At 49.5% G+C, this 26022-nt stretch overlaps 2 protein-coding genes across 2 annotated transcripts in view; one reads left to right on the forward strand and one right to left on the reverse strand.

Moving 5' to 3' along the window:
• Positions 1-26022, reverse strand: part of TG (thyroglobulin) — a 231022-nt gene that overhangs the window by 32733 nt on the left and 172267 nt on the right. Inside the window, exons 42-43 of the mRNA XM_068983946.1 lie at positions 3277-3441; positions 1652-1819 (exon numbers count right to left, since the gene is read on the reverse strand). Coding sequence (XP_068840047.1) covers positions 1652-1819; positions 3277-3441 — 333 coding nt within the window. The remainder of the gene's footprint in view (positions 1-1651; positions 1820-3276; positions 3442-26022) is intronic.
• Positions 21727-26022, forward strand: part of SLA (Src like adaptor) — a 38778-nt gene continuing 34482 nt past the window's right edge. Inside the window, exon 1 of the mRNA XM_068983749.1 lies at positions 21727-21826. The gene's annotated coding sequence lies outside the window, so the exon portion shown is untranslated. The remainder of the gene's footprint in view (positions 21827-26022) is intronic.

The following is a 26022-nucleotide window of genomic DNA, read 5'->3' on the forward strand; positions in this document are numbered from 1 at the left end:
CGGCTGTGAGTCAACCGATGGAAGCTGATAGTGACTAAGCTTTGCTGTATGCCACCTCCCAATACACACACACACACACACACAGCTCTCTGTTTATACACATATACATGGTATTGTTGTTCAGTCACTAAGTCATGTTCAACTGCAACCCCACGCTAGGCTCCATGGGGTTCTCCAGACAAGAATCCTAGAGTAGGTAGCCATGTCCTTCTCCAGGGGATCTTCTTGGACCAGGGATCGAACCCGTATCGCCTGCATTGGCAGGTGGATTCTTTACCACTGAGCCGCCAGAGGTGCCCATACATAACTGTACAGGCACACATATATGCATATATGTTATAGATAATGAGTACACATGTATGTTAGTAATGTTCATAATACTAAATTCATAGTATTATGAAACTTCTTTTCACACCGATGCACCTCCTGAGACAGTCCATGTTAATCGTTTGCTGTGTATTCTTTCATATAGAAATACATACAATTATACACACTTACATATTTACAGATATACACTGTTCTTTTAAATATATGGATACTACCTTAATTTCACACTCCTCTGGGTTCTGACTTTTGTTTTCCATTCAACAACATACCACAGGCATCCTCAAGATGGGAGAGATGGGCCTGGTTCGTCCCTTTTACCATCTACATTCTATCTATCCAATAGTTCACGTGCATCTTCATTCAGTTAACCATTTCCCTGCTCACGGATATTTGGGTTGCTTCCAATGTTTTACTATAACAATTAATGCTGTGATTAATACCTTTATATATTAATACATCTCATCTCAAAATGGTAGTTTGCATTTTCTTTTTTTATTTTGCTCTAAGATGGATTCCCCTTCAGGAGGTAGATTACCCAAGGGAATAGAATAATCCAAAGGATGAGAGATCCCATTCGGTTGTGTTAATGATCCTTATTTGCTGTTATTAATTCCAACGATACTGCCTTATGGTCAATAGAGTCAAACTGAGCCAACACTGAGTATCTGTCCTGTGTGTGTGTGTCATGAGCTCGGACCACCATCCCAGGGTGACAACCCAGAGGGCCATCAGGAGCAGCTGGACAGGGAGAGGGGGCTGGGCCAGGGGCCAGTGTGCCTGACCCCTTCCCAGGGCTGGCCACATCCTAGTGAGGAGTGATGGCTTCTCTGCTCTGAGCAGGAAGCATATGCTCAGGGAGATAAATGACCCCACGAGTCCCTCACACTTTGCTGTGTCTCCAACAAGCCACCACAAGGCTCACATTTGGGCTTCCCTGCCAGGCTCCCTTCATCCACCCGCCTCTCCTTCTCCTAGGCTCCGTGGGATAAGCATCCTTCGTGGGTACAAGGGGTAGGCACAGCCTGGAACCCTGAAGCTACAGAGCTCTTGAGTCAGCCTTGCTGACGGTTTCCCACTGTGATTCATACATTCACAGATGTAGTTTCTGGATGTGTCTGTGTCTGTGTTGCTCACAACACAGCAGGTGTCTTATTTCTGAACCCCACCCCCACTACCATCTCCTGAATTCCTTACAGAGCTTTTGTACATGTAGTTTTTCATTGACTGTCTTGAAAATAACAAGCAAGCAAGTCCATGACTCTTGACCAAGGTCTTGCTTAGGTCTAGAGTCACTGGGCCACACTCCGAGGCCCCTCCTGCCTACCTTCACAGCCTTGGCTCTGTTGATGAGTCCGTCGTCCTGAGAACTTCCGATGAGCAGATCCACCTTGACCCGTGGGGCCCTCTGCAGCGCTCGGGCGGGGGCCTCTCGGAGGTACTGGCCGTCGACCACCGGACCCCAGTAGTGGAAAGGACCACTCACAGCCAGCAGCTGCATCAGGTGCAAAGGGATGTCATGGTTTATATAGACTTCATCCTCAAAACCTGATACTGAAATAGCCAGTTGTATTGCTTCACTGGGGGCTTCCCAGGTGGCTTTAGTGGTAAAGAATCCCACCTGCCAAAGCAGGAGATGCAGGAGATGAGGGTTCAATGCCTGGGCAGAGAAGATCCCCTGGAGAAGGAAATGGCAACCCACTCCAGTATTCTTGCCTAAAAAATCCCATGGACAGAGGAGCCTGGCGGGCTAGAGTCCAGAGGGTCACAAAGAGTCAGACACAACCGAGCCACTAAGCACAACACAGTTGCTTCGCTTAATCAAGTCTTAACCATAATGAGCACCAAAGCTGGCTATTCACCCAAAGCTCTCCTGGGAAATAAGGGTAACGTGGCCAGAACAGCAAGCAGGCAGGACACCAGGCCACAGTGCCAGGGTCAGGACGGCAAGTCTTACTCGGAGCAGTGACTAGTCCCTAGGGGAGCATCCCAGCACCTCCCACCAAGGTGACAACAGATCCACTGGGAGGAAGGGTAAGCCTGAGCCTGTAAGAGCTATTGATCGTGGTGGTGGCCAAAGGCAGGACATGACAGGGGAAATTCATCAGCTTTAGTCACGATCTGATTAGCCCATATTTGGAGGAGCTGAGGATAAGACCTGCTCCAGGTCCATGAGTCCAGGCCCGCTGCGGAAGGGATTAAAGCCTCAGCTCAGATGACAAGTTACTCTTTCTAGAGTCCCCTTTGTCAATATCAGGGCCAGGCAGGCAGCCTGGGGGCTGTGAGCACCACCCTTACAAGTTGGAAAAGCAGCACACAGCTGCCATGTCTAAGGGGCGTGGTGGCCTCGGTGCACTGCAGCCCTGCCCACAGCACTCAGTACATGTGACTGTGACCTGACCGGGTGGCACCGCGATCCCAGCAAGACCCTTTACAGATGTCACTTCATCTTCTTCTCCTACTCTGTCAGAGTCCCATTATTAACCCCATGCTGCGTGCATGCTCGTGTCTGAGTCTTTGGGACCCCATGGACTGTAGCCTACCAGGTTCTTCTGTCTATGGAATTCCCCAGGCAAGAATACTGGAGTGGGTTGCCATTTCCTCCTCCAGGGGAATCTTCCCAACCCAGGGATCAAACCCAGGTCTCCTGGGTCTCCTGCACTGGCAGGTGGATTCTTTACCACTGAGTCACCTGGGAAACCCTATTATCCCCATAGTACAGACAAAATCTGATGCACAGAGACCAGTCGATCCTCAGGACCCCAGTTTGGTCCATGACGTACTGCAGCCCAGGCATAGCTCGGGGAAGGGGTGAGGCGGTCAGGGAACATGCCTTCGGCCCCAGCTGGTCACCAGCCTACTGCGTGGCCTTGGGTGGGTCCTGTCTCCTTTCTGGCCTGGTTTCCATTTGTAAAAGATCCCTCCCTCCCCAACTCTCACACGAGTGCCTACCTTGGTCTGGGCATCATTGAGGATGCTGGCCGGCTCCTGGCGGAGGCAGGACACCATTTCTTGGATGAACGAGCTGGGGCAGCCAACCTCCTTTGCCAAAGCAGCTGCCTGTTGCTGAGCCCTCTCTGGCCTGATGACCACAGCAGGGGAAAGCGCAGAGCCACCCTGGAAGAGAGAGCAGACTCAGAGCCTGAAGTCTAAATCATCTCCCACACCCTGCTCAGCCCAGAGACCCCAGGGCTGCATCAGGGCTCCGTGTCCTTCTTCCAGGTGTGGGAGTCCCAGAACCCTTCCCTCGAGTGCCCACAGGCATCTGGGCGGTCAGGGCTGATCAATATCACATCAACATGCTGTGTGGTCTTGAATGAGTCTCTCTGGGCCTCAGGTTTCTCACCTGTGAAGTGAGGGCAGTCAACAGAGTGATCTTCAGTCCTGACTATGAACTAAGGTTGTGCGTGTGTGTGTGTGTGTGTGAGTCATGCAGTCCAGTTCTTTGTGATCCCATGGACTGTAGCCCACCAGCTCCTCTGTTCATGAAATTCTCTAGGCAAGAACATTGGAGTGGGTTGCCTTGCCCTTTTCCAGGGGATCTTCCCAACCCAGGGATGGAAGCTGGGTCTCCTGCACTGCAGGCAGATTCTTTACCATCTGAATCACCAGGGAAGCCAGAACTAAGGTTGCATATTGAGACAAAGAGTTGATGGTGGTTGAGCAGGGACAAAAATCAGAACTGTCCTCTGAGAAGAGGACTCCGCAAAAGGTGGGTACATACCACCAACACCTCCTGAGGATTTCTTAAATAGCAAGCTTTCCTGGCTCAGTTAACGTAGAGTCAGACTTTAAAATAGATGCCCACCTAGAAGGTGATGGAAACACAGTCATCGTGCAAGTCAATTGTATCGGCAGTCATTGTAAGTCTCCGTAAAACCTTTAGGTCTCTGGGAGCATTTTCTAAGAAGGCAGGTGGTGGTTGCTAGGTCCTGGGCAGTGGGTCTCTGAGCCTGGACAGTTGGTGGGACTGGATCTTCCACCCTGGGTAGAAGAGTTTAGCTGAGCAGGGTAGGATCCTGGGGCCTGTCCTCTGTGGGTCAACCCCTCCCTCCACCTCAGACATAGGCTGGGGCCCACCACGGAATCCAAGACAGCCAGGGCGGGACTACTGGCATCACTACCATTACTCACAATGCTGTCTCTAACAACAGTAACAGAACGGCCATTGACTGGGGACTTCAACTAACTTGAGTTAATCTTGTTTTATCTCACTGGGTCCTCACAATAGCTGTGTACCTTAGCAGCCGTTACTGTCTCCATTTGATAAACACGGAAATAAAGAAACAGGGAAATGAGCAACTTAGCAAACCACAAAAATCTTATCAGAGGCAGAAACAGCCTGCGGCTTCAGACAGTCAGGCTTAAGAGCGTACAGTGCTCAGGATCCCAGGAAGAAAGTAGAAGGGTCTAGATTGATTCCTGGATTGGGAAGATCCTCTGGAGAAGGGAATGGCTACCCACTCCAGTATTCTTGCCTGGAGACTTCTATGGACAGAGGAGCCTGGTGGGCTACAGTCCATGGGGTCACAGAGAGCTGGACATGACTGAGCACGCACCTACACAATTTACTTAAGTCTCACAATCATCCCACGAGGCAGGGGGAATTATCACCCGATTTTGTAGATGGGGGTGTTTAAGGCACAGAGGGCTCTGTGGGTCTGCAGTCAAAGACTTGCTCTGAGCTTCAGCATCTGTTAACCAGGGCAAGTCCTAACTCCAGGCTTAAGCAGTAATACAAGGAAAACACCAACCAACCCAAGGCCTGGAGGTCAGCAATGGTGGCAGTGAATAGGTTCATGATGTTGAACCCTCACCATCATGAGGAGTCGAGTCCCTGGGCCCTTGGGTTTGTTTCCAATGATGAAGACCACCGCATGGACTCGGTCTTAAGGGAAAACACACACACACCAACACACACTCAAGATATTCAAGATCAAAGCCCCATGTTCTAAATTACGCACTGAGCTGACAGAGTGCAGGAGGCCGAGGTGGGCTGGCTTGACCCACAGGTAGGCTGTGGGGAGACGTGGGTTTCAGGAGGGGGCCCTCTAATGTGTTCTACATTTTCTACAGATATAAAAAGCCAGAGTCCCTGATACGGTGAGGAAGTGGTTAACAGTGTGGGTTACACTAATATTGCAAGATGCCTCAGAGAACGTTTTTCTCTGCAAGGACTTTGTCTTAATCGATCTTTCTGAAGGAAACCATGTTCTTCATGGAAAATCGGTGGTTAAACAAGCCAACGGCCGGCTCAGCCCTCACTATGAAGCACTTGGTTGAAGACAAAGAACTGGGGGCGGGAGGAGGGGGCGGTACAGAGTTGTGAAGAGAGAGGGGGCTTCGGGGGCAGAAGAACCAGGTTCAAACCCCAACCCTGCTGCTTACCGATGAAGTGACCTTGGGCCAGTGAGTGGCCCCTGGGGCCTCAGTTTCCTCATCTGTAAATGAGGACAATGAAGTGACCTCACCGGTCACTATGAGGCTGCCCAGAGGAGGGGGCAGCATCCTCCCCACGGAAGGCAGAGAGGCCTCCGCTGCTCTGGGCACCACGGACCCGGGACCGGCAGTGGGGTCTCTCCAGCCCACCCTGTCACACCAGCCAGCCATCCGCAACTCTGGGCCCGGACTTTATCTAAATCTGACCTAGCTATCGAGTGGCAATGAGTTTCCGCTTGTTTTTTTTTTTTTTTTTTTTAACTTTAAAAATAGCACAGGGCAAAAACCACAAGTGCTGACCACTGCTTATTCGTTCTGGAGCCTCCAAACATGGGAAGGTATCTTGACCTCAGTCAGCCACAACGGTTACTTCACACTCTGGACCTGCCCTCGGGCGAGCGCGGGCACAGACCACACGGTCAGACGGAGAGGCACCTCACGGAAGGGTCTCACACACACACACACACACACACACACACACTTACCGAAACACACCCTCACACAGAGACACACAGAAAGACACACACAGACACTCAGAAATACACAGGCACTCAGCCACACACACAGACAGCCTCTTAACTGGGACACCTCAGTGAACCCCTCACAGGCCTTCCCCGGAAAGCAACAAGGAGGGGTAGTTTCTGTGACAAACGTGCCGGCCCGGGAGGGCTTGGGGGCCTCTGGAAGATGAAAAATTCTGATGGCAGCAGTTGGGACGGGTATTCCCTTACCACCAGAACCTACCACAAAGCTTGGTGCACAGCAGGCCTTCGCTAAAGATTGGTGGGCAGAATGGAACTCAAGTGAATGGCTGGATGGTTGACTGGCCGCTGTGTGGGAGGAACAGGAGAGGTCCTGTCTGAAGCAGGGATTCCAACAGAGGCTTGTGTGGGTGGAGGAGAGAGGGGTGAGGCATGAACCAGAACATCACTGCCACTGCTCTGCATCGGACCCTCTCCTGGGAACGGACCCAAAGCTGAACTTGCCACCAGAACATCATAGACTGGCTGGGTTTATTGTCACTGTTTGCTCTCTAAGTGATTTCCAACTCTTTTGTGATGCCATAGACTATAGCTCAGCAGGCTCCTCTGTTCATGGGATTTCCCAGGCAAGAATACTGGAAAGGGCTGCCATTTTCTTCCCAACCCAGGGATCAAACTCGCATCTCCTGCATTGCAGGCAGATTCTTTTTACCACTGAGCCACCTGTGAAGCCCCCTAGCTGGATTTGGGGACATCATTGAGGCAGACAGCTCAGAGATAACTCTGCAAGCTAACAGAAGAGATAGACTTCAAAAAAAAAAAATCTTTTGTACGTGCAAGTTAATATTAATATTGCTTTTAATCTTTTCTACACTGAAATCATCTTCTTTCCTTGATCCCTAAAAGCATGAGTTTCACTCTGATTTGTAACACTTTGATTTTGGCAAAATTTCAGTCAAAGGGATGATAATGAACACAATTTTCATCCGGAGCCCCTAGTCTTCAGGGCATCGGAGCATACTGCCCACTTCCCCTGCTTCTTCGGAATCAGCAATTCTTGGTTTTAGTTGGTGGGAGCCCAGGGAATTTGGATGAAGGAAAAAGGGGGTATCTTAACCTTTGTTGGAGAACTAAATGGCAACCCACTCCAGAATTCTTTCCTAGAGAATTTCATGGACAGAGGAGCCTGACAGACTACAACTGAGGGGGTCGCAAAGAATCAGACACAACTTAGCGACTCACATACATAGCCCTTGTTAGTGTCCTTTGAATATCAGACAAAATGATGCCCTTGAAGCATCTTAACGCCAACTGCAGGGGTGAATTATAGCCTAGGAGAGCTCGTGAAAGACAAAGCTCTGTGAGTGCTGCTACTTTTGTGGAGAAATGCATGTGCACAAAACACGTCACCTCCCCAAGCCTCAGGGGCCTCCACTAGAAAGCGCTGGCCTCACGGTCTTGCTGCCAGAGGTGTCAAGTTTGCTGCGTGGGGAGCTCAGCATGGGGCCAGTGCAGGGCAAGGGAGCGGCCCACTGGCTCTCTCTCCTGCTATTCCTCCTAGGACTATGTATGGGTCTTCCCAGTAGGACATGCCAGCCTTTCACTGACTAATTCTGAATTGCCGTGCCCTTTAAAACTTTGAAAACAACTTCCAGTGTGGAAAACCTGAGGGAGCAATTTGTGAATCAGGGCCGATGGCAAGAATCAGAACCTGCAGGAAAAGCAAGCAGCCCAGTTCCTCTGGGGAGCAAGGAACCGAGAGGAGGCCTGGCTTCCGGGCCAGCCTGCTTCCTCCCTGCCACAGGACCCCTGCTGGGTGCTCCTCACCCTCTCTCCCCCTCCCATCTCTCCACCTTTAAAGTATGCAACGTTTAAGGGGAGGCGGAAGAGAAGGAACATTTTATAAACTAACTTCTAAGAGCCAGGTCATTCCTGCATATTTTCTCATATGATCCTAGCAACAGCCCTTATGGATTACCATCCCCACTTTACAGATGGAGAGACTGAGGCCCAGGTGGGCAAGTACTTTGGTCAAGGTCTTGGGACTGAAAGCAGCAGAGCCAGGGTTATAAAGCTTGCACCGTCTCCGCTACACCGTCCTACCTACAGGCAGAGACAAAAGCTCAGCCCATCACACTCTTGGCTTTCCACTACACTCGGGAGCGGCCGATGGGTGGTGATTTGTAAACAAGATGTTTGCAAGGTGGTCAGGACAGAGAGATGAAAGGCAGGGAGAGCCTGGCTTCACCCACAGCAGGAGTGCCGAATGCGAAACAGTCTCACAGGCCGGCTTGCAAAGGCCCCTCCCTTGTCGTGACCTCATTAAGTCTGCGGCATGGAAAAGCCAGCCCGAGACCAACCAGAACCCACCCTGGGTCACTGTGATGTGCATTTACAAGTGTGCCACTTTTCGTTTTCTATAGAGTGTTCGCTCAGACCATCTCAACACCCCAACCCATCTGATGAAGTAGGAAGAACCAATATAATTTTAAAAGGAAATCCATTACTTATTTAATCACTCTTTTTGTACATTCCCTGCTGCTGCTGCTGCTGCTAAGTCGCATCAGTCGTGTCCGACTCTGTGCGACCCCATAGACGGAAGCCCACCAGGCTCCTCTGTCCCTGGGATTCTCCAGGCAAGAACACTGGAGTGGGTGTACATTCCCTGCGTCATTCCAAAAAGAAATTGGGATATACTCAGCAAAGAATGTCAACAAAGCTTAGTAAACTGTTTGTACAGATGAAGGAGGTTAAGAAGCCAGATTTTCTGGCCCCAAGATGCTGTGGTTTTCCCATGCTTCCCTGCTGCCTTGATGGAGGGCAGGTGTCCTGTGAAGTCCACAGGCATCCTGACTCGCTCATCTCCCCATCACCTATCACTCCACCAGGTTCTTTGGACAGTCCATCTGCAGTTCCCAGAGTCCCCTATTAATTCAAGATGAGGGACTGATGAGTGATTTTTTTGGACTTCTTATAGTTTCTATAGAATTTTATAACATTTAATTAGAACAAATTTTAATTACATTTAAAAGAGTAATTCCTTATGAAAATATAACCTGACTCTTGTTGAGAGGAAAGCAGGCATAGCCACTGATCTGTGGACTAGTGGCAAGGTCAAAACCACGTAAGAACACTTGGCAGGGGGAAGAAGAGATGGGGCAGAAGGAAGACCACTGTGAGCAGAGGGAGGTGATCCTGACCCACGGGTGTGGTCCCCAGAACGAGCCTCAGCATCATCACATCCCAGGTTTGCCAAAACAGCAATCCTCTTCACACCCGGAAAAAGGCCAACATGCATTGCTCTACAGCCATCAGTGTCACCTCGGTCTCGTCGCTCAGTCGTGTCTGACTCCTTGAGACCCCTTGCAGTGCTCCTCTGTCCATGGGATTTTCTAGGCAGGAATACTCAATACCATTTCCTCCTCTAGAGGATCTTTCCAACCCAGGGATTGAACCCACGTCGCCTGCACTGCAGGTAGATTTTTTGACCACTGAACCAGCAGGGAAACCCAATCTGTCACCTCTGTTTAGTTAAAGGTAAAAGAGCAATTTTTGCAATTTCAAAGCAAAAACAGCACAGAAATCTACAGTAGAAAATAAAGATGAGCAAAATAATGGAAACTTAAATACAAGTTTCTGAGTCAAGGAGCAATTATTGTTAGCCTCTCAGCATGTCTCTTCTGTGTGTGTATGTTGGGGGGAGGTTCCTATTTATATACTTATATGTAGGGAATAAATTAGATCATACTGATTTTGAACTTGTCTTTTTCACCTCTCGGTCCATTGTGCATATCCTTCTGTGATGGTACCTAGCCATTTATGAGACTTTCTAACATCAACAGCGCATTGGGTATTTAGGCTGTTAGGGAGAGAGTCATGGACAGGTTAGGAGCGCCTGCAGGTCATACTTGAACACAAACCACAGCTCTGATTGGCACTTTTTGATCTGGACTCTTCCTTCATCTGCAAGGAGTAGAATGATGCTGATAGCTTCTCTAGAAGACCTCAGACAGGATAATACTGACTTGCCCCAAATCATCTACTCTTACCGAGTTGGATTCAGGATGCTTTTCTTCAAAGCCATCATGTCACCTGGCCCTGCTAGGCCGAAGGGAGCAGGGGACCAGGCTACGGTCTGCTCTCAGCCTCCCCTCTCCTGACATCTCTGGCAAACACTCCTTCCCACGTGGCTCGGTTACAAATCGCTTCTGCTACCTGTGGATGTGCTGTGTGGAGGCCTTGCCCAGGCATCCGCTGGGGGCGGCCTTCCGGTGGGGGGGTGCCTCCCAGGCACTTGGTCAGCCTTGGCTTTGCCCCTTTAGAACCACACTCACTCTCCTGTCATACTTGTCCTCCATGCTCTTGAAACTTGACAAAACGCCCTCCCCCCCCCCATCTGTCACGACCATTACATCCAATGGCCTCTGTCCCCTTCTGCCTGTCAGAAACCATTTAAACGCTTGGCACTCGAAACGTACTGCTGTCCCAGGCAAAGCTTTCACCCTTTAAAAGGGACACCCTGACTAATGACCGAGGCAACGGCCGCCTTCTGATTTCAAAGGGAATGGAAAAGGCAGGCTCCTGAAGCTCCCCCTCTGTTCTAAACGAGCAGTTCACACACACACGCAGTAGGGAAGTGTCGCCTTTGAAAAATAATTTCCAAATTACAACTTGTAAAAGTGCCTAGGTGCCTGGATGTTTCTGTCCAGCCATTGCTCCTGTGGCTGTTTCAGGGACCGGCCGATTTAGAATGAATGCCTAGGACAGCTGGGACTGTATGGAGGAGAGGGCGAATCTTAGACTCAGAGGAGGTCGGCCTCGGCTTTCCCACATTCTTATGCTTTGGCTTTGAACAGATCAGTCACTTCTTCAAGCCTCAGCTCCCTCAGCCTTACCGCCTTGCCACCAGAGATATAGGAAGTATGGGGTGTGAGAACTCAGCACGGGGCCGCGTGCAGACCAAGCGCCCCACTGGCTCCCACTCCTTCAATTCCTATTAGTTCTCTGGGTCCTCCCAGTGGGGCACGCCAGCCCTTTGCTGACTAATTCTACGTTGTCATGCTTTTAAAAAGTTTGTAAAGCAAAACCAGTGTAGAGAAGTGGTAACAAGGACTAAGCAAAAAGAAAGACTTGCATTTGAGCCTCTGCTCTTAGTGGCCTTGTCTTGTTGGGCAAATCAGCTAACTTCACCCTGTCCATTTTGTGAAGTTGGAATTTTATTTTATTTTTTAATTTTCTCCCCATGTGCTGCACAGTGGGTTCCTGTTGGTTATCCATTCTAAATATAGCAGTGTGTACATGTCTATCCTAAAGAAAAAAAGAAAGAAAGTGAAGTCGCTCAGTCGTGTCCGACTCTTTGTGACCCCATGGACTGTAGCCTACCAGGTTCCTCCGTCCATGGGATTTTCCAGGCAAGAATACTGGAGTGGGTTGCTATTTCCTTCTCCACGGGATCTTCCCAACCCAAGGATCGAACCTGGGTCTCCTGCATTGCAGGCTGACGCTTTACCATCTGAGCCACCAGGGAAGTCACGCATTTCCATCCTAAACTGCCTAACTATTCCTTCCTCCCAGCCCTTCCCCTGGCGACCATAAGCTCGCTAAGCCTGTGAGTCTCTTCCCGTTTTGTAAGTTCATTTGCATCACTTCTTTTTAGACTCCACATATAAAGGATGTCATAGGGCATTTCTCCTTCTCTGACTTACTTCCCTCAGTGCGACAGTCTTTGGGCCCATCCATGTTGCTACGGATGGCGTTATTTCATTCTTTTTAATGGCTGAGTAACAGTCCATTGTGTCTTCTTTATGCCTTCCTCTGTCGATGGGCATTTAGGCTGTCCCCGTGTCTTGGTTACTATAGACAGTGCTGTAGTGAACACTGGGGTGCAGCTACCCGTTCACATCATGTTCTTCTCTGAATAGATGCCCAGGAGTGGGGTTGCAGGGTCATATGGTAGCTCTATTTTTAGCTCTATGTTTGAGGAACTTCCTTACTGTTCTCCACAGCAGCTGTACCAATTTAAGTAGTCGGGGATTTTATTCATCCCTCTGCTTGGTTGTATGGATCAGTATACAGAGATAACTGGAATTGGTGGCAGATCTGGGGGTGGGGGGTTAGCCAGCTCTTGCCCAGGACTATATTTCCACGTCTAATATCAAGGTGGAAAGACGGAAGAGTGAGGGGCATGGAGGGAATATGTGGCCCAGAGGAAGTTGGCCTGGAACTGAAGCCTGGCTGCTCTGCCCCACAGGAGAGACTGACTGGCTCGTTTTCTCTATAAGTGTGGCTCTGCAGTCAGCCATGGCTGCCTGTTTGAACTATGCCTCCAAATATGAGCATCTAGAAGATAGTAGGGGGCCTCCCAAGTGGCTCAGCAGTAAAGAACCCAGATTTCAAAGCAGGAGATGTGGGTTCGATCCCTGAGTCAGGAAGATCCCCTGGAGAAGGAAATAGCAACCCACTTTGGTATTCTTGCCTGGGAAATCCCATGCACAGAGGAGCCTGGCGGGCCACAGTCCATGGGTCGCAAAAGAGCTGGACACAACTCAGCGACTAAACAACAAGAAGAAGACGGCAAGGCCCAGCCCAGTCATCTGGGAGTGAGAAAGCCTTGCCTGGTAACTGGTTTCCCCCCTGTCACCTGCGACCACCTCCCTCTGTCCATCTTCTCCTCCTTTCCTTCCTGGACTCGGTGGCACTGACCAGCTCCTGGGAGAAAGGGCTCCCCGGGCTGCCCTGGAGAAGCGCAGTGTGTGTTCTGAGACTCTGGTGGGTGTGGATGGTCTTGTGTGTGCAGAAGGGGAACTGGCTGGGGGACAGGGTGTCCTCTCAGGGGACAGTGTCATCAGCAAGGGTAACCGGGGCCACACGGACATGACTGGGGATGCCCTCTGTCAGAGAGAGCAGAGCAGAGAGGAGGGATGTGGCCCAGCTCTCATTAGACATCCCTGGAGGGGGGCACCCCTTGGAAAGAGGCTGGACCAGGAGACAGGGCACTGACCCAGAAGGCCTTCCTGGGTGCCCGGCACAAAGGTACAGGTAAGGGGGCCACCCTGCGGAGGTCAATCATGGGTGCTGGAGTCAGGTTCTGGGCTGGAGGCCCCGTGCTGGCCACAGCAGTGCAGAGGCGGGAGGGGCCCCCACCGGAAGTGGACGGTCAAGGGCTCCCAACTCACGTCCAGACCACAGAGGCAGCATGGAGCGCCTGAGGGCAAGCCATCTGGGCATCCAGCTGGACTGAACCCTGCGGCCCTGAGCTGTCCTGGCAGCTGTTCTTCAGACTTGAGCCTCACACCCGCACCCTCCCACACTTGGCCTTGTGTGTTCAGTGGGGCCCTGCATTCTCCACGGCCCACTTCCTTATTCTGTATTAGCTCCAGCTAATGGGTGTGTGGTCTGAGCTTAGCCCCCTCTCTATAACAAGGGTAGCCCTTGCAGGCCCTGGGCCCATCACTCTGCCAGACCCCTCCCCAACTCCCCCGTGTGAACAAGCCCACGGGACTCTTGCTAAGGTGCTGACGCATCGGTATGAAGTAAAAAGGCCTGCTTCTGAACCCCGCCCCAGCTGAGCTCCTGGAACCCATGTCACGCCATTTGCAACAACACGATCCCCTTCAAATTTGTCAGGGAAAAACAAATAAACATTTTTATACAGTGTAGAAAAAGAATGGACAGAGCTTGGGCTTTGGGATTGGAGAAATCTTATTGAATCTTGAACTGACAACTTGGTAAGTGATTCTACTACCTGGATTTCAGTTTCTCCACCTGTAAAATGGGTACATAATAGTGTCTCAAGGTACAGCATCGAGAGCATGGACCATGAGTTCATTATTAATGCACATGCAAGGTCAGTACCGCCTCCTCCTATGATCTGTGTGTACTTAGGAAAGCTATTTAAATCCCCTGTGCCTTAGTTTCCTCAAGTGTAAAATGAGGGTAAGAAGAATATTTCACTAGATTGTTGAGATGAATTGATGAGGTAAAAGGTAATGTGCTTACATGGGTTAGGTTTCCAATAAATGGTAGCCAATATTAAACTCAGAATTGATATTTCAAAGAGCTCTAGCAAGAATTAAATGAAATAACAGGTTTGAAAAATACTTCAGAACCTGTACAGCACTGTCAGAGATCGGTTATTATGATTTATAATATTATTGCTGCTGCTGCTAAGTCACTTCAGTCATGTCTGACTCTGTATGACCCCATAGACGGCAGCCCACCAGGCTCCCCCACCCCTGGGATTCTCCAGCAAGAACACTGGAGTGGGTTGCCATTTCCCTCTCCAATGCATGAAAGTGAAAAGTGAAAGTGAAGTCACTCAGTCTGTCAGACTCTTAGCGACCCCACGGACTGTGGCCTACCAGGCTCCTCTATCCATGGGATTTTCCAGGCAAGAGTACTGGAGTGAAGTGCCATTGCCTTCTCCAATTATTATTGCTATTCAAACGCAAATTTAAAAAATAGCCAAATCTTCTCCAATCTAAAGAAAGCTTTGGGGATTGCAGTTTTGTATTGGCCAAGGATATTTTAAGCAGCTGGGCTTGTCTATCTTCTTTCCCTGCTTGGCGGCCCCATGCTGCTGAGTGTAATTAGTCGTGGCTCTGTGGGTGATAAAGTAAAGGCTGACTGACAATTTCACACCCACCCAGTGGCTTAGAAATGGATGACACCATTCTAAATTGCATTAAGGCCAGTTTTGAGCTTGTTCTTCAGGTGACAACCACGGAATCTTGTTTTGAGTGGAAAGCCTATCTCACAGAAGTATTAAGGCATCATAAAATGAGAGAGAAATTATTAGCAAGGGGACTTTAATAAAAGCCATCATCATGCTATGAGAGATGGTAACCTCATTTTGTTCTGCTAACGCATATTTTGAGGTGTTTGGACAAGTTTAATTGTGATTATTGTTTAAGAGATGAAAATACAGGGGTGAAGCAATGAAGAGGCCTGACTCCGCTCACGCTCGAGAGCTGATCGCAGAGGCCTTATCGCTAATGTTCACCCAGCTCTTCCTATCCACTCTGGGACACAGCCAGCTCTGCTCCCAGAAGCTGGTTCTTCACCAGCATAGCTCCATGGGCATCTTTGAGCATTTCCGTATGCAAGATGCCGCATGGAATCTGAAGGTGATTAAGGCCTAGAGCAGGAAATGGCAAACCCACTCCAGCATTCTTGCCTGGAGAATGTCATGGACAGAGGAGCCTGTCGGGCTGAAGTCCACGGGGTCACAAAGAACCGGACATGACTGAACACACACCCATGAAGGCCTGAAGAAAGTTTGTAACCTACAGGAAGGGGCATTTCTTTGTCTTTCTGGGTTTTTTTTGTTTTAAATTCTCACTCCCCCTGTCCCACCCTCCAATTCTCCATCCGTTCTGCCCTTTCTTCCTCCTAGCAAATATTTGATGGTTCCTCTGGCCATGCAAGGTGCTAACGCTAGGTGTCAATCACTGACAAAACAGGTAGCCGCCTGGCCTTCATGGCACTTAACAGTTTTCGGATGACAGACCAACATAGAGGGGGAAAAGGGGAGGTATTAAAGAAAAGCTTGAAGAACTTCCCTTCAATGGGCCTGATACCACCTGATGCCACCATGTACCAAATCATATTTCTCTCGGTAAGACTGCCTCTTGCCTTTGTCCTAAGTGAAATTCACAAAGGATCTCTGCGTCCTTCCTGGTTCAACTATACATCTGAACCAAGGAAAGATAACCTGTGATGTCTCAAAACTCCTTGTTAATAATCCTCTTTGTTTAGAAATGATACTTGTCTCCCTCTTTACGTTTCTATTAGAGTCTTGGTTTCCCAAACAGGGTACATGAGACAATCCATTGGTACACAGGAAGAAATTTCCAGAATATTTACCTATAAATATTCTTTAGGTAGTCTTATTCTTTTAAAACATGTTTATATCTATAATGTATATTTTAGTACAGTCATCTACAAATATAATTAATGACTGTGTATATAAAAGATATATATATTAAAAATGTGCACATATAGGGAATGCTTACTCAAACTCACTCAAAACTCTGTTTTACTGTCATGATCAACAAGTTTGGAGATGAGAACACTTGTACTCGAGAACAGGAAGAGGCCCTTTTCTCAATGAACTGAAGGAAACAGAGTCGAACGAGGATGCCCCCATGCACCGTAGCATTTGCTCCGCTGGTGGGAATAAAAGTGACCGCAAACTTCTCGCCTCTAGGACAGTCACAGGGCGTTCTGGCAAAAGGCTCCACTGCAGACAGATGCCACTTTTGTCATCCCTTCTCCCCACCAGGGCCACACGGAGGGAGCCAGTCTGGGGAACAGGCCGTTCAGACAGCTGAGAACTTCAACTTAGGACAGAGGACAAGAGCAGGCAGGGGAGAGGGCTTGACCCCCCTCCTCCCCCGACCCGCCGCCACTGCATAGGGTAAAGGAAACATGAGTCTTTCCGCCAGGCTCTAAGAGGAAATGATCAAGCCTTGGCTGGCCCGCGCTGGAGACTCACTCCTGATTCTGGCAGGTCCTAGAATGAGGGGGACAGCAGGAGTAAATTCAGGGACAGAGCCAGCAGAGCCTGCCAGGCAGCAGGAGAAAGCGGAAGTCACTGAGATGGCAGGTCGGAGCAGTGAGCACCGGGAGGAAGCCATACAAACGCCACGCACGGTGAGGGCAGCGGGGGTGGAAGGCTGGGGCAGAGCTGGGCTGAGACTGAACTGACCTGAGGGGGTCAGCTCGTCAGCCTGTTCCAGGAGCACCAAGAGGGAAGAGGGGATCACAGGCAGTGGGAGGACCAGCATGTGGCCGATACTGACATCACTTCCAACTCCAGACAAGATGCAACTTATCATCCCACAAAGAGAGAAAAAACAAGAAGGGACCAATGGAATGTCCTGGCCATCACTGCCAAATGTGTAGCCTTAGTGGACTCACGTTCAAGGTTGAGCTGAACATCACCCGCGTCCATCAAGGCTCGGGGCCACTGCAACATTCTGAACCATTTCCTTCAGTTTCCCTCATCACAGAACCCCCGCTGTGCTGCCCTGTCATCGCGGTTCATTCCTGTCCCTGTTCGCTGACCTCTTGGATGGCAGGACATGAGTCCCAGTCACCCTGGTGCCCCCTGAGCTTAGCCTCATGGTTGGCATGAAGCTAATAGTTACTCAATACAACATTCATTTAAATAAAGAAATACCTGTTAGATCTAGAAAAGAAAAGAGTTTGCATCTTCATGCATCTACAAGAAGTTAGCAAGGAAAGCAAAACTGCAATGTTGCGAAGACTGAAATTGGGGCCCCTCTCAGACAGCTTCCCAAGCTTTGGGAACCCACTGTCCCTAAGGGGGATGCAAAGGGGATTAGTTGAGCAACCACAGAAGAGAACAGCTTGGGTGAATCAACGTATTTGTGCAACTCCTCAGAATGGAGAAGCCCAGTGCAAACAGAGCTTCTGCTTTTTTTTTTTTTTTCTTCTCCTGAAAACACTGTCAGCTCCAAGAGGCACCCCCCAGAGAAACACAAAAATTCTGAGAATACACATTCAGGTGCCATTCTAGCTGGACAATTCAGCTCATCCACATGGACCATTTACCCAGGTCCGGAGATGGTTCCAGAAACATGAACAGCTCCCAACTGCAGGAAACAATAGGGTCTGATATCTCCCAGATGATTTTCAAGGTTAGCTCATCATCCCCTGCCCTCCCCCGGAGGTGAAGAGTCAATATTCACAGGCCAGATGCTTTTTGTTCAGAAAGCAGATCCATCGCTTCCATTTACTTGTTCATCTGATGCATGGGTGTGGCTCATCTGTTTGGGGGGCAGGCTCAGTGCTGGGCTCATGGTCTGTGTTAGACCTGCCCCTGCTCACCCCAGCTTATGCTCCACTTTGAAAGGAAAGAGGCAGAGGCATATTCCATGGTTCCTACGTCCCGACCCTCCACCCCGCCCCCGCCATACACCTTGCACTATGCTAGCTAATCTATGCACATCCGCCTATGGACCTCAGCTGGAGAAGTGGGCTTGGTTCCTGCTTGGTTTAAGAGAACTGCAGACCCCCCAGTGGGGAGGTAACACCTGGCTCTCGATGACACTAAGTGTGTAAAGCTAGCGTTTACAAGGGAGAACATTTCGTTTCAATAAGACGATGACTGCACAGAAGTAGGAGGAAACTAGTCAAGCAAATCTCAACATACAGGGTCATCTTGCTAATTTGCCTGTGGACATTAGCCTGGGTCCTAATAGCTCATAGACAGCGTTAGAGCAGAGACATCACTTTGCAGACAAAGGTCTGTCTAGTCAAAGATATGGTTTTTCCAGGAGTCATCTATGGATGTGAGAGTTGGACCATAAAGAAGGTTGAGTGCCGAAGAACTGATGCTTTCGAACTGTGGTGTTGGAGAAGACTTTTGAGAGTCCCTTGGACAGCAAGGAGATCAAACCAGTCAATCCTACAGGAAATCAACCCTAAATATTCACTGGAACAACTGATGCTGAACCTAAAGCTCCAATATTTGGCCACCTGATGAGAAGAGCCAACTCACTGGAAAAGACCCTGATGCTGGGAAAGATTGTATACAGGAGGAGAAGGGGGAGACAGAAGATGAGATGGTTGGATGGCATCACAGACTCAATGGATATGAGTCTGAGCAAGCTCAGGGAGTTGGTGATGGACAGGGAGGCCTGGTGTGCTACAGTCCATGTGGTCACAAAGAGTCGAAAGCGACTGAGCAACCAAATAACAATGTAACAACTTACTAACTCAAAAAGCTCTCTGGAAATCAGCTGCTTTTGCACTGATGGACCGGGATATCTCCATGTGTTCTTGTAGTGCGATTGCCGGACAGGTGGTCACTCAGCCAGGGCTGATCCCATTCTTAACTTAAAGACTTTGGTGGGGGTGTCCCCCTGCCAAGTGTGGGCTCCGACCTCCACACGATCCCTCAGCCTGGGCCACAGCCTGGGATTCTCTGAAGTGCAGTTGACAGCTTCGGGTACATTTTCTCAGACAGACCCCATTTCCATGCCGCCACCCCAGGGGTGAAAGGGAGGTCATGAAACAGCAAGGCCAGGGCAAGTGGGCAGCAGCTCCAGGTCACCCAGTGGAAACGGGCAGAGAGGATCCTGCCCCCCGGGCTCCCACGGCTCCCAGTTCTGGGCTTTTCCTGCAGCAGCCTCTCCTGGGCACCGGCCACTCCCTTTGATGGAGACCCGTCTATGGTCCTTGCCTGCCTGCTGTCAGCCTCCACCATCAGACCACCCGGAGCTCCCTTAAGCCCACCGTGCTTTTCCTCCCCGTCCCCCAAAGTCTGCACGAGCCTCTAGGCCTCTAATGTGTTCCTGGGCTGGTCCTTTTCCTCCCGGAGCCTCAGCCCATGGCACAGAGAGCCCCTCCCTCTCCCAGCTCCACACTGGCCATTTTCCTTTCCTTACAGAGTCACCAGAACTGATAGCTGTGTAGTAGGGCAGGGCTTTCTTGCATGGCTGAACTCCAATGCCTAGGAAACGTCATTGAATAAATAACTGAATGAGGGAATGACTCTAGAGTCTAACTCATAATTGATGCTCAGTAAATATCTTTTGACAAGTTGCCTAAGGCTTCGTGCCTCTTAACTATCAGTCTAAACCTCTGCTACTCCTCTGGGTGAGTTCAGGGGGAAAAGTCCAATTCTGCTTCTCCCTGCCTACCTGCTCCTCCCCCTCGAGGCCAAGCACCCAGTCTGTCTTTGCAACATTTCCTCTGCCCCTTCCCAGGGTGCCCCGCGCAGCACAGGGACTCTCACAAGTCGTCTAAGGAAGCATCTCTCTAGTACAGAGCCCCTGCTAAATTTAGAAGCAGCCCTGGTGTTTTGAATTCATCTTCGATCACAACAGTGAGAGAGGTTTCTAAATGACTGTCCCTGCTGGCCGTGTCGTTCCCACCAGGTTGGGGCCGCGCCATCAGCCCCAGACAGTGACCTGACTCTGCGTGGGGACCAGTTGGGTGATGCTGGGCAGATCACTGGATGCTCTGCCTTCTCTGTGAAGTGGGAGGTGGACCAGGGCTTTCAGAGGGCCATGCAGCAGGTCATGTGGCATTCTGAGTTCACCCAGGCAACTCCATGACATGCTGTCTGGAGCCAGCATTCTGGCAGCTTCCATCTCTACCACCAACAAGCCCTCGCGCTCCATGTGTTGGGCTTTGCTGATCGAGACCAGCATGCTACGAGTCGTGTCTGACTCTTTGTGCCCCCTTGGACTGCAGCCCTACAAGCTCCTCTGTCCATGGGATTCTCCAGGCAAGAAAGAATACTGGAGTGGGTTGCCATTTCCTTCTCCAGGGGATCTTCCTGACCCAGGAGTCAAACCAGCATCTCTTGCATCGGCAGGTGGATTCTTTACCACTGCACCACCTGGGAAGCATGCTATGAACATGGAGATACATACCATTACTTAAAAAAATTCAGACCCATCACGAAGCTGAAATAGTACAATGCACATATTCCCTTCACCTAAACTGACCAAGCATGAACATTTTGCCACATTTGCTTTCTGTCTTTCTCATTCTCTTTCTCTTTGTGTGTGTGTGTTTTCTTTCTTTTTTATTGAACCATTTGAACTTTAAAGACAGCGTGCCCCTTGACCTCTAAATATATTAGCACGGAGTTCCGAAAAATTAGCACATTCTTCACATAACTCAATGTCATTATCATACCCAAGAAAATCAGCCCTGACACAAATGGTCTAATATGCAGTCTGTATTTGAATACCCCCACCTCCATCCCAGGAATGTTCTTTCTAGTCTTTCTCCCTTGATCCAGGAGCCAGTCAGGCATCATACATTCAGTTACCATGTTTTCTTAGGCAACTTTCATCAGGAACCTGGGACAGCTGACTATTTTTCATAACCTTACTAGTTTTATAACCTTTCATAACCTTTTCTAGTTTCTTCTGGTTGTAGCACCAGCTAGCCAAGGGGTGGTATGCCTCCCCCAGGAAGGCTGGCGGGCTGCTCCTTTCTGTAAAGGGTCTTTGAGGCCCATTATTTCAGTCCTCTGCCAATTAAAAACTTGTCTACAGCGGAGCCAAGACCAGAAGCTTTGCTCGGGGCCCACCGGGCAGTGACAGCAAGAACCTGAGAAGAGAGAAGCAGCTGAGGCTTCTGAGCCTCGGCCCCCTCGGACCCAGTGAGCTTTAGACCACGAGAGCATCCTCTCAACCTCTTCCGCCTTTTAATTAGAGACAAAATGTCCCCGTGTCCGAAAGCGGAGCGTGGCCTGGACACTTAGAATCAAGCTGCCCATATTCCCAAGTGCTTTGCAAAAAAAAAAAAAAAAAAAAGAGCAGTGCTGCTATCTGCCCTGTCCTTGCAAAGAGAAGTCTGCTCAGCGTGGTTGCTGAAAACAGGAACCTGTCTCCTGCAAGCCCGCGCCTTCCTCGTTTCTAGCAGAGGAAGTGGCAGCCGGTTTAGCAACTGTGCTTCTCGATAGCATGGGCTCCTCTGCACCGGCGGGAGGCTCACTCTGCCACGGAAGTAGCAGCTGATGGAGCGGTGGTGACAGTGCTCCTGATGGTCCCTCCTCTGCGACTCCCAGGGGAGACCGTGCCCAGCTGTTGAAGGTATCTGGGGGACGTGGCAGGGGCTTTGGAGAGGAGGTGTCGGGACCCCTGAGACACACAGCTGGCAGTGGGGGGACTTTCTGGAGACAGACGTGCTCTGGGAAGACAGGCAGAAGCAGGTCTAAGTGAGGCTTGGTGGCTGGTGAGTCGTGGCTGTTCACTGATGGGGAACTCTATGCCAGGAAGGGCTGGGAGAGCTCAGACTGGGCACGCTTATGCCAGAAGCAGATCTTCCAGCCACAGAACATTCTAGCACAGAGCAGGCTTCTCGCTGTGGACGTTCTAGCTTGCTATTAGACTTTCTAGAAGTATATCCTTAGGTAAGACATTTAAATCTCTCCAGGCCTTCATTCTCTCCTCTGGGAAGTGGGAATAATGGTACACAGCTCACACAGGTATTGGGCAGATTCAACGAGCTAAGATATGCAAAGTGTCCAGGGCAGTGTCAGACACACAGTAGGGGCGCAGTAAAATGCCATCAGCTTGGAGTCATAACGTCTGCAACTGGAGCCCAGGCAGGTGGACATCACAGTAGTGCTTCTAGGTATCTGGGGTGTGGATCTTCTTGGGAAGGTGCCAACAATGACTGATGGTAATAAACAACAAGAATCCAAGTAGGTGAGATTTTTACAGTGCATATGATTAAATCAAAGGCAAACATGGGAGGCATATAAAAATCTGAAAATAAAATGCAAGCATTAGGAGATATTTTATAGAACAAGAATTTTCTAAGGAACATGGCACACGCCTTATCCTGCTAGGTTCTTCCATGTCCAGAGAGCCTGGTGTGTGTCAGGGAAATGGCCTGGGTTTTGACCTCAGAATGTCCTGAATCAGGGTTGCGTACGCAGTGTGAAGGGATGGAGTCTGCCCAGCTGAGTAGCAGGGGAGGCATGTTGCATGAAAAGTTATTTTCCTGCAATCTTTCTAATAATCCTGTTAAGATTATCATGATTATTCGCTTCCAACAAATGAGAAAATGAGGCTCAGAGAGGTTAAGTGATTCATCCAAGTCACACAGCTGGTGAGAGGCTCTGAGAGCTCCAAGGGCTGAGACAGGGGAGGAAGAGCCCCACCTAAGTGAGCCGAAGCGTGGGAAGGACAAAAGTGTGTATTTAAAGCAGTGCTCGTAGTATTAAGTATGCTCCATCAACTGCAGAGTGTCTTTTTGTAGGTTGCTGTGAGATCGTGTACTGGGCTTTGGTTCTTTCAAAAATAGGGAGGTAAACTCAAGTAAAATTTCTGGCAAAGTTTGGTGCAAACTATAGTCTTCAGTTGGGAAAATGTTATTCAAGAGTACTTAAGGAACTTTCCTAGTGTTCCACTAGCTAAGACTCTGAGTTCCCAATGCAGGGGGCCTGGGTTTGATCCCTGGTCAGGGAACTAGATCCCACATGCTACAACTAAGACCCTGTGCAGCCAAATAAGTAAATAAATATTCAAAAAAAAGAGTGCTTAATAGGCTCTGAAATATATAATGGTAATAATAGGACAAAAATCTATGGAATAGGCTAAAAGCTATTTAGACTCTTGTGTCTTAAAACAGGTCTAGAATCAGGGAAGTAAGGCCAGGAAAACCTTTTTAATCAGCTCCACCTGGGCCTACATTCTGGGTTGGTTGCCAGTCACTGTGTGACTCTGGGCAATTTGCTTTGCCTATCTGAGTGTTTGCTTTTTCCTCTTATTATAATAAAAAGAAGACCAGCTTCCTTATGCGTTTGTAAAAAGTTTAAATTATATATAATATGTAGTGGATGCTAAATACTAAATAGCAGCTACTATCACTCCTAACCCAGACAATTAAAGCACCCAAGTTGCTTGTGTATCCAGCAGCAGTAAACAGTAGCAGGCAGTGTTCAGTATGACAGGTCAAATGGCACAGCCAATGACCTGGTGATTCCTGTCTTGATTTTCCTGAATGCTTATTTCTACCTGGTGGTCCTCCATCTCCCTTAAGTGAAACAGCTATAAGTAGGTTTGTATTGTACTGAAATCATCTTCCTAATACAGAAAGAAAAAAAAAATTTCCCCACTCTTAGTTTTGAGAGCTGGCACTGTATTTCCAAGGGGAGTGGGTCTTCCTTAAAGACTTAGAAATTATTCATCTCGGTAAACCCCAGTCAGCTTCCTGCATTAATAGATGCTGCCGGGTTTTAATTTTTCATCTGACATTCAGCAAGAATTTATTCCCCCAGCTCTGAGAAGCTGGAGCTTAAAATTCTCATTAAAATTTTCCAGCATGTCAAGCTAGAGCCTTTGGTTCTTGTCAGCAACCCGAGGGCCCTGTTAGTACATTTATCCATCCGTCTGTCCACCCACTCATCCATCCATCCATCCTTCCCTAATGAACAACGCATTGAGGCCGTACCCTCTGACTGATTTCCTCCCCTCCCACCTCCCCAAGAGTTCCAAAGGAAATAGGTAAACGGGGTACACTGGGTCCCAACCACTTCCTCCCATCTGAGAACCACCACGGGGGGAGGCAGTTCATTTCATTACGGTAACTGGTGCTACAGACAGAAACCGTGGGGCCTCCAAGTGGCTCACTTTTGTTGCCAAACAGCCTTGCAAAGTCACGCTTCCCTCCTTGGCACCTTCCAGGCAACTGGGACCATGGCTGGGGGACTCGGGTTGGGGAGGGGGGCAGGTGGGGAGACTCCAGGAGCTCCAGACCAAAGTGGGAACTGTCCCCCCGATGGTCCTTGGGGGAAAGGCCCAACCTGAGAGAATAGGGCTGCCCCTGAGAGCACAGCCCTGCCTGCCTGCACTGCGCTGGGTACTCTGTAGGTGATATTTTTAGCCACTCGACTGAATGCAGTGAGCCCTTACTACGTGCCAGGCACCTGCTAGGTCATGATTTCTCATTGAGCAATAAGGAAAGGATCGCGTGCTCAGGGAGTTTATAACCTGAGGCTGTTGAAGACACAAATCCACAACGAGGAATTGTGGTATGAGCCATGAAGGGGCCAGAACGCTGGACAGAGAGCAGAGAGGAACTGTTGTCAGTGAAGTCTTTACCTTAAACTCTCACATTAGCCCTTGGAGGCAGCCATGCTCCTTCTCAAAGTACAAATGTGCCATCTCCCCTACTCTTCTGGACTCCCACACCCTCCAAGTCACGTGGACAATCAGCTTAAAGATTACATCCTCTGAATAGAACTTGGAAGAGCCTGGCAGGTCAGGAACCCACTTCCCGATACGCTACTTTAGCAATATACCGACTGGTCTATCTACTGAACCGCTATGATGCAACTGACCTCCTAGCATACAAGAGCAGTGCCGTGATCTTCTCATGAAAAGGGGTTGATTTAGCTTCATGCAACCCTCTGTCTACTTCCTTATGACTCAGAGCAGAGGACTTAAAAGCCGGGCTCCGGAGCCAGACACCTGGGTTCAAGCCCTGCCTCCTCTCTTACCAGCTCGCTGATAAACCCAGATAAGTTATGCAAACCCTCTGGCTTTGGTTTCCTCAGTCCTACAAAAGGCCTAATGGCCGTGGTGTGTCCCTCCCGGACATAGGGTCTCCTCAGTTTTCATCTCTTCCTTTTCTTTCCCTTTGGAACATCTACTGTGTTTCAGGTCTGAGTGAACACAGACCTCTGTCTTCACGGCACTTACAGTCACTCATCAAACCACCACACAAGTATGTGTTAGAATCATAATTCACTTTGCAGGCAAGGCAGGTGACCCTGAGCAGGTAAGGATGAAACCCTGAGCTGAGAAAGTGTAGTTTCGGGGGTCCCCACCCCAGGCATCTGCAAGTGATTCACGTGCAGCTCAGCACATGCAAAGGCCGTTAAGAGACAAAAGAACAATTTCCGTCTCCCTTGATAAGCTCGTGAGCCTCGCTGGTGGTTCACGTATCTGTACAAAGAGCAAACTCAAGTCTTGCTGGGAAAAGTGACGCAATACAGGAACCCTTAACTTCACCACGCCCAGGCCCAGGCGTCCAGATGCCCTCTTGCCTATCCATCTGCGTCACCATTGACCTCCACCTTCTGATGAGACCTGCACTTCCCGGGCATCTACGTTTGAAATGAAAAGCCCATTTCATCTCCACTGCTTTCCCATTCTGTGCAATTGCGTATCTTTGTGATCTAACATCAAAATACTCGGCTTTCTGACTATTCATTGCCAAGGTCTGTGATTGTCAGCTTATAGGTTATGTGGGTATCTAGGATCTGGCCTGACTTCAT

The sequence above is a fragment of the Capricornis sumatraensis genome, chromosome 11 (genome assembly GCF_032405125.1).
Source record: "Capricornis sumatraensis isolate serow.1 chromosome 11, serow.2, whole genome shotgun sequence".
Taxonomy (NCBI): domain Eukaryota; kingdom Metazoa; phylum Chordata; class Mammalia; order Artiodactyla; family Bovidae; genus Capricornis; species Capricornis sumatraensis.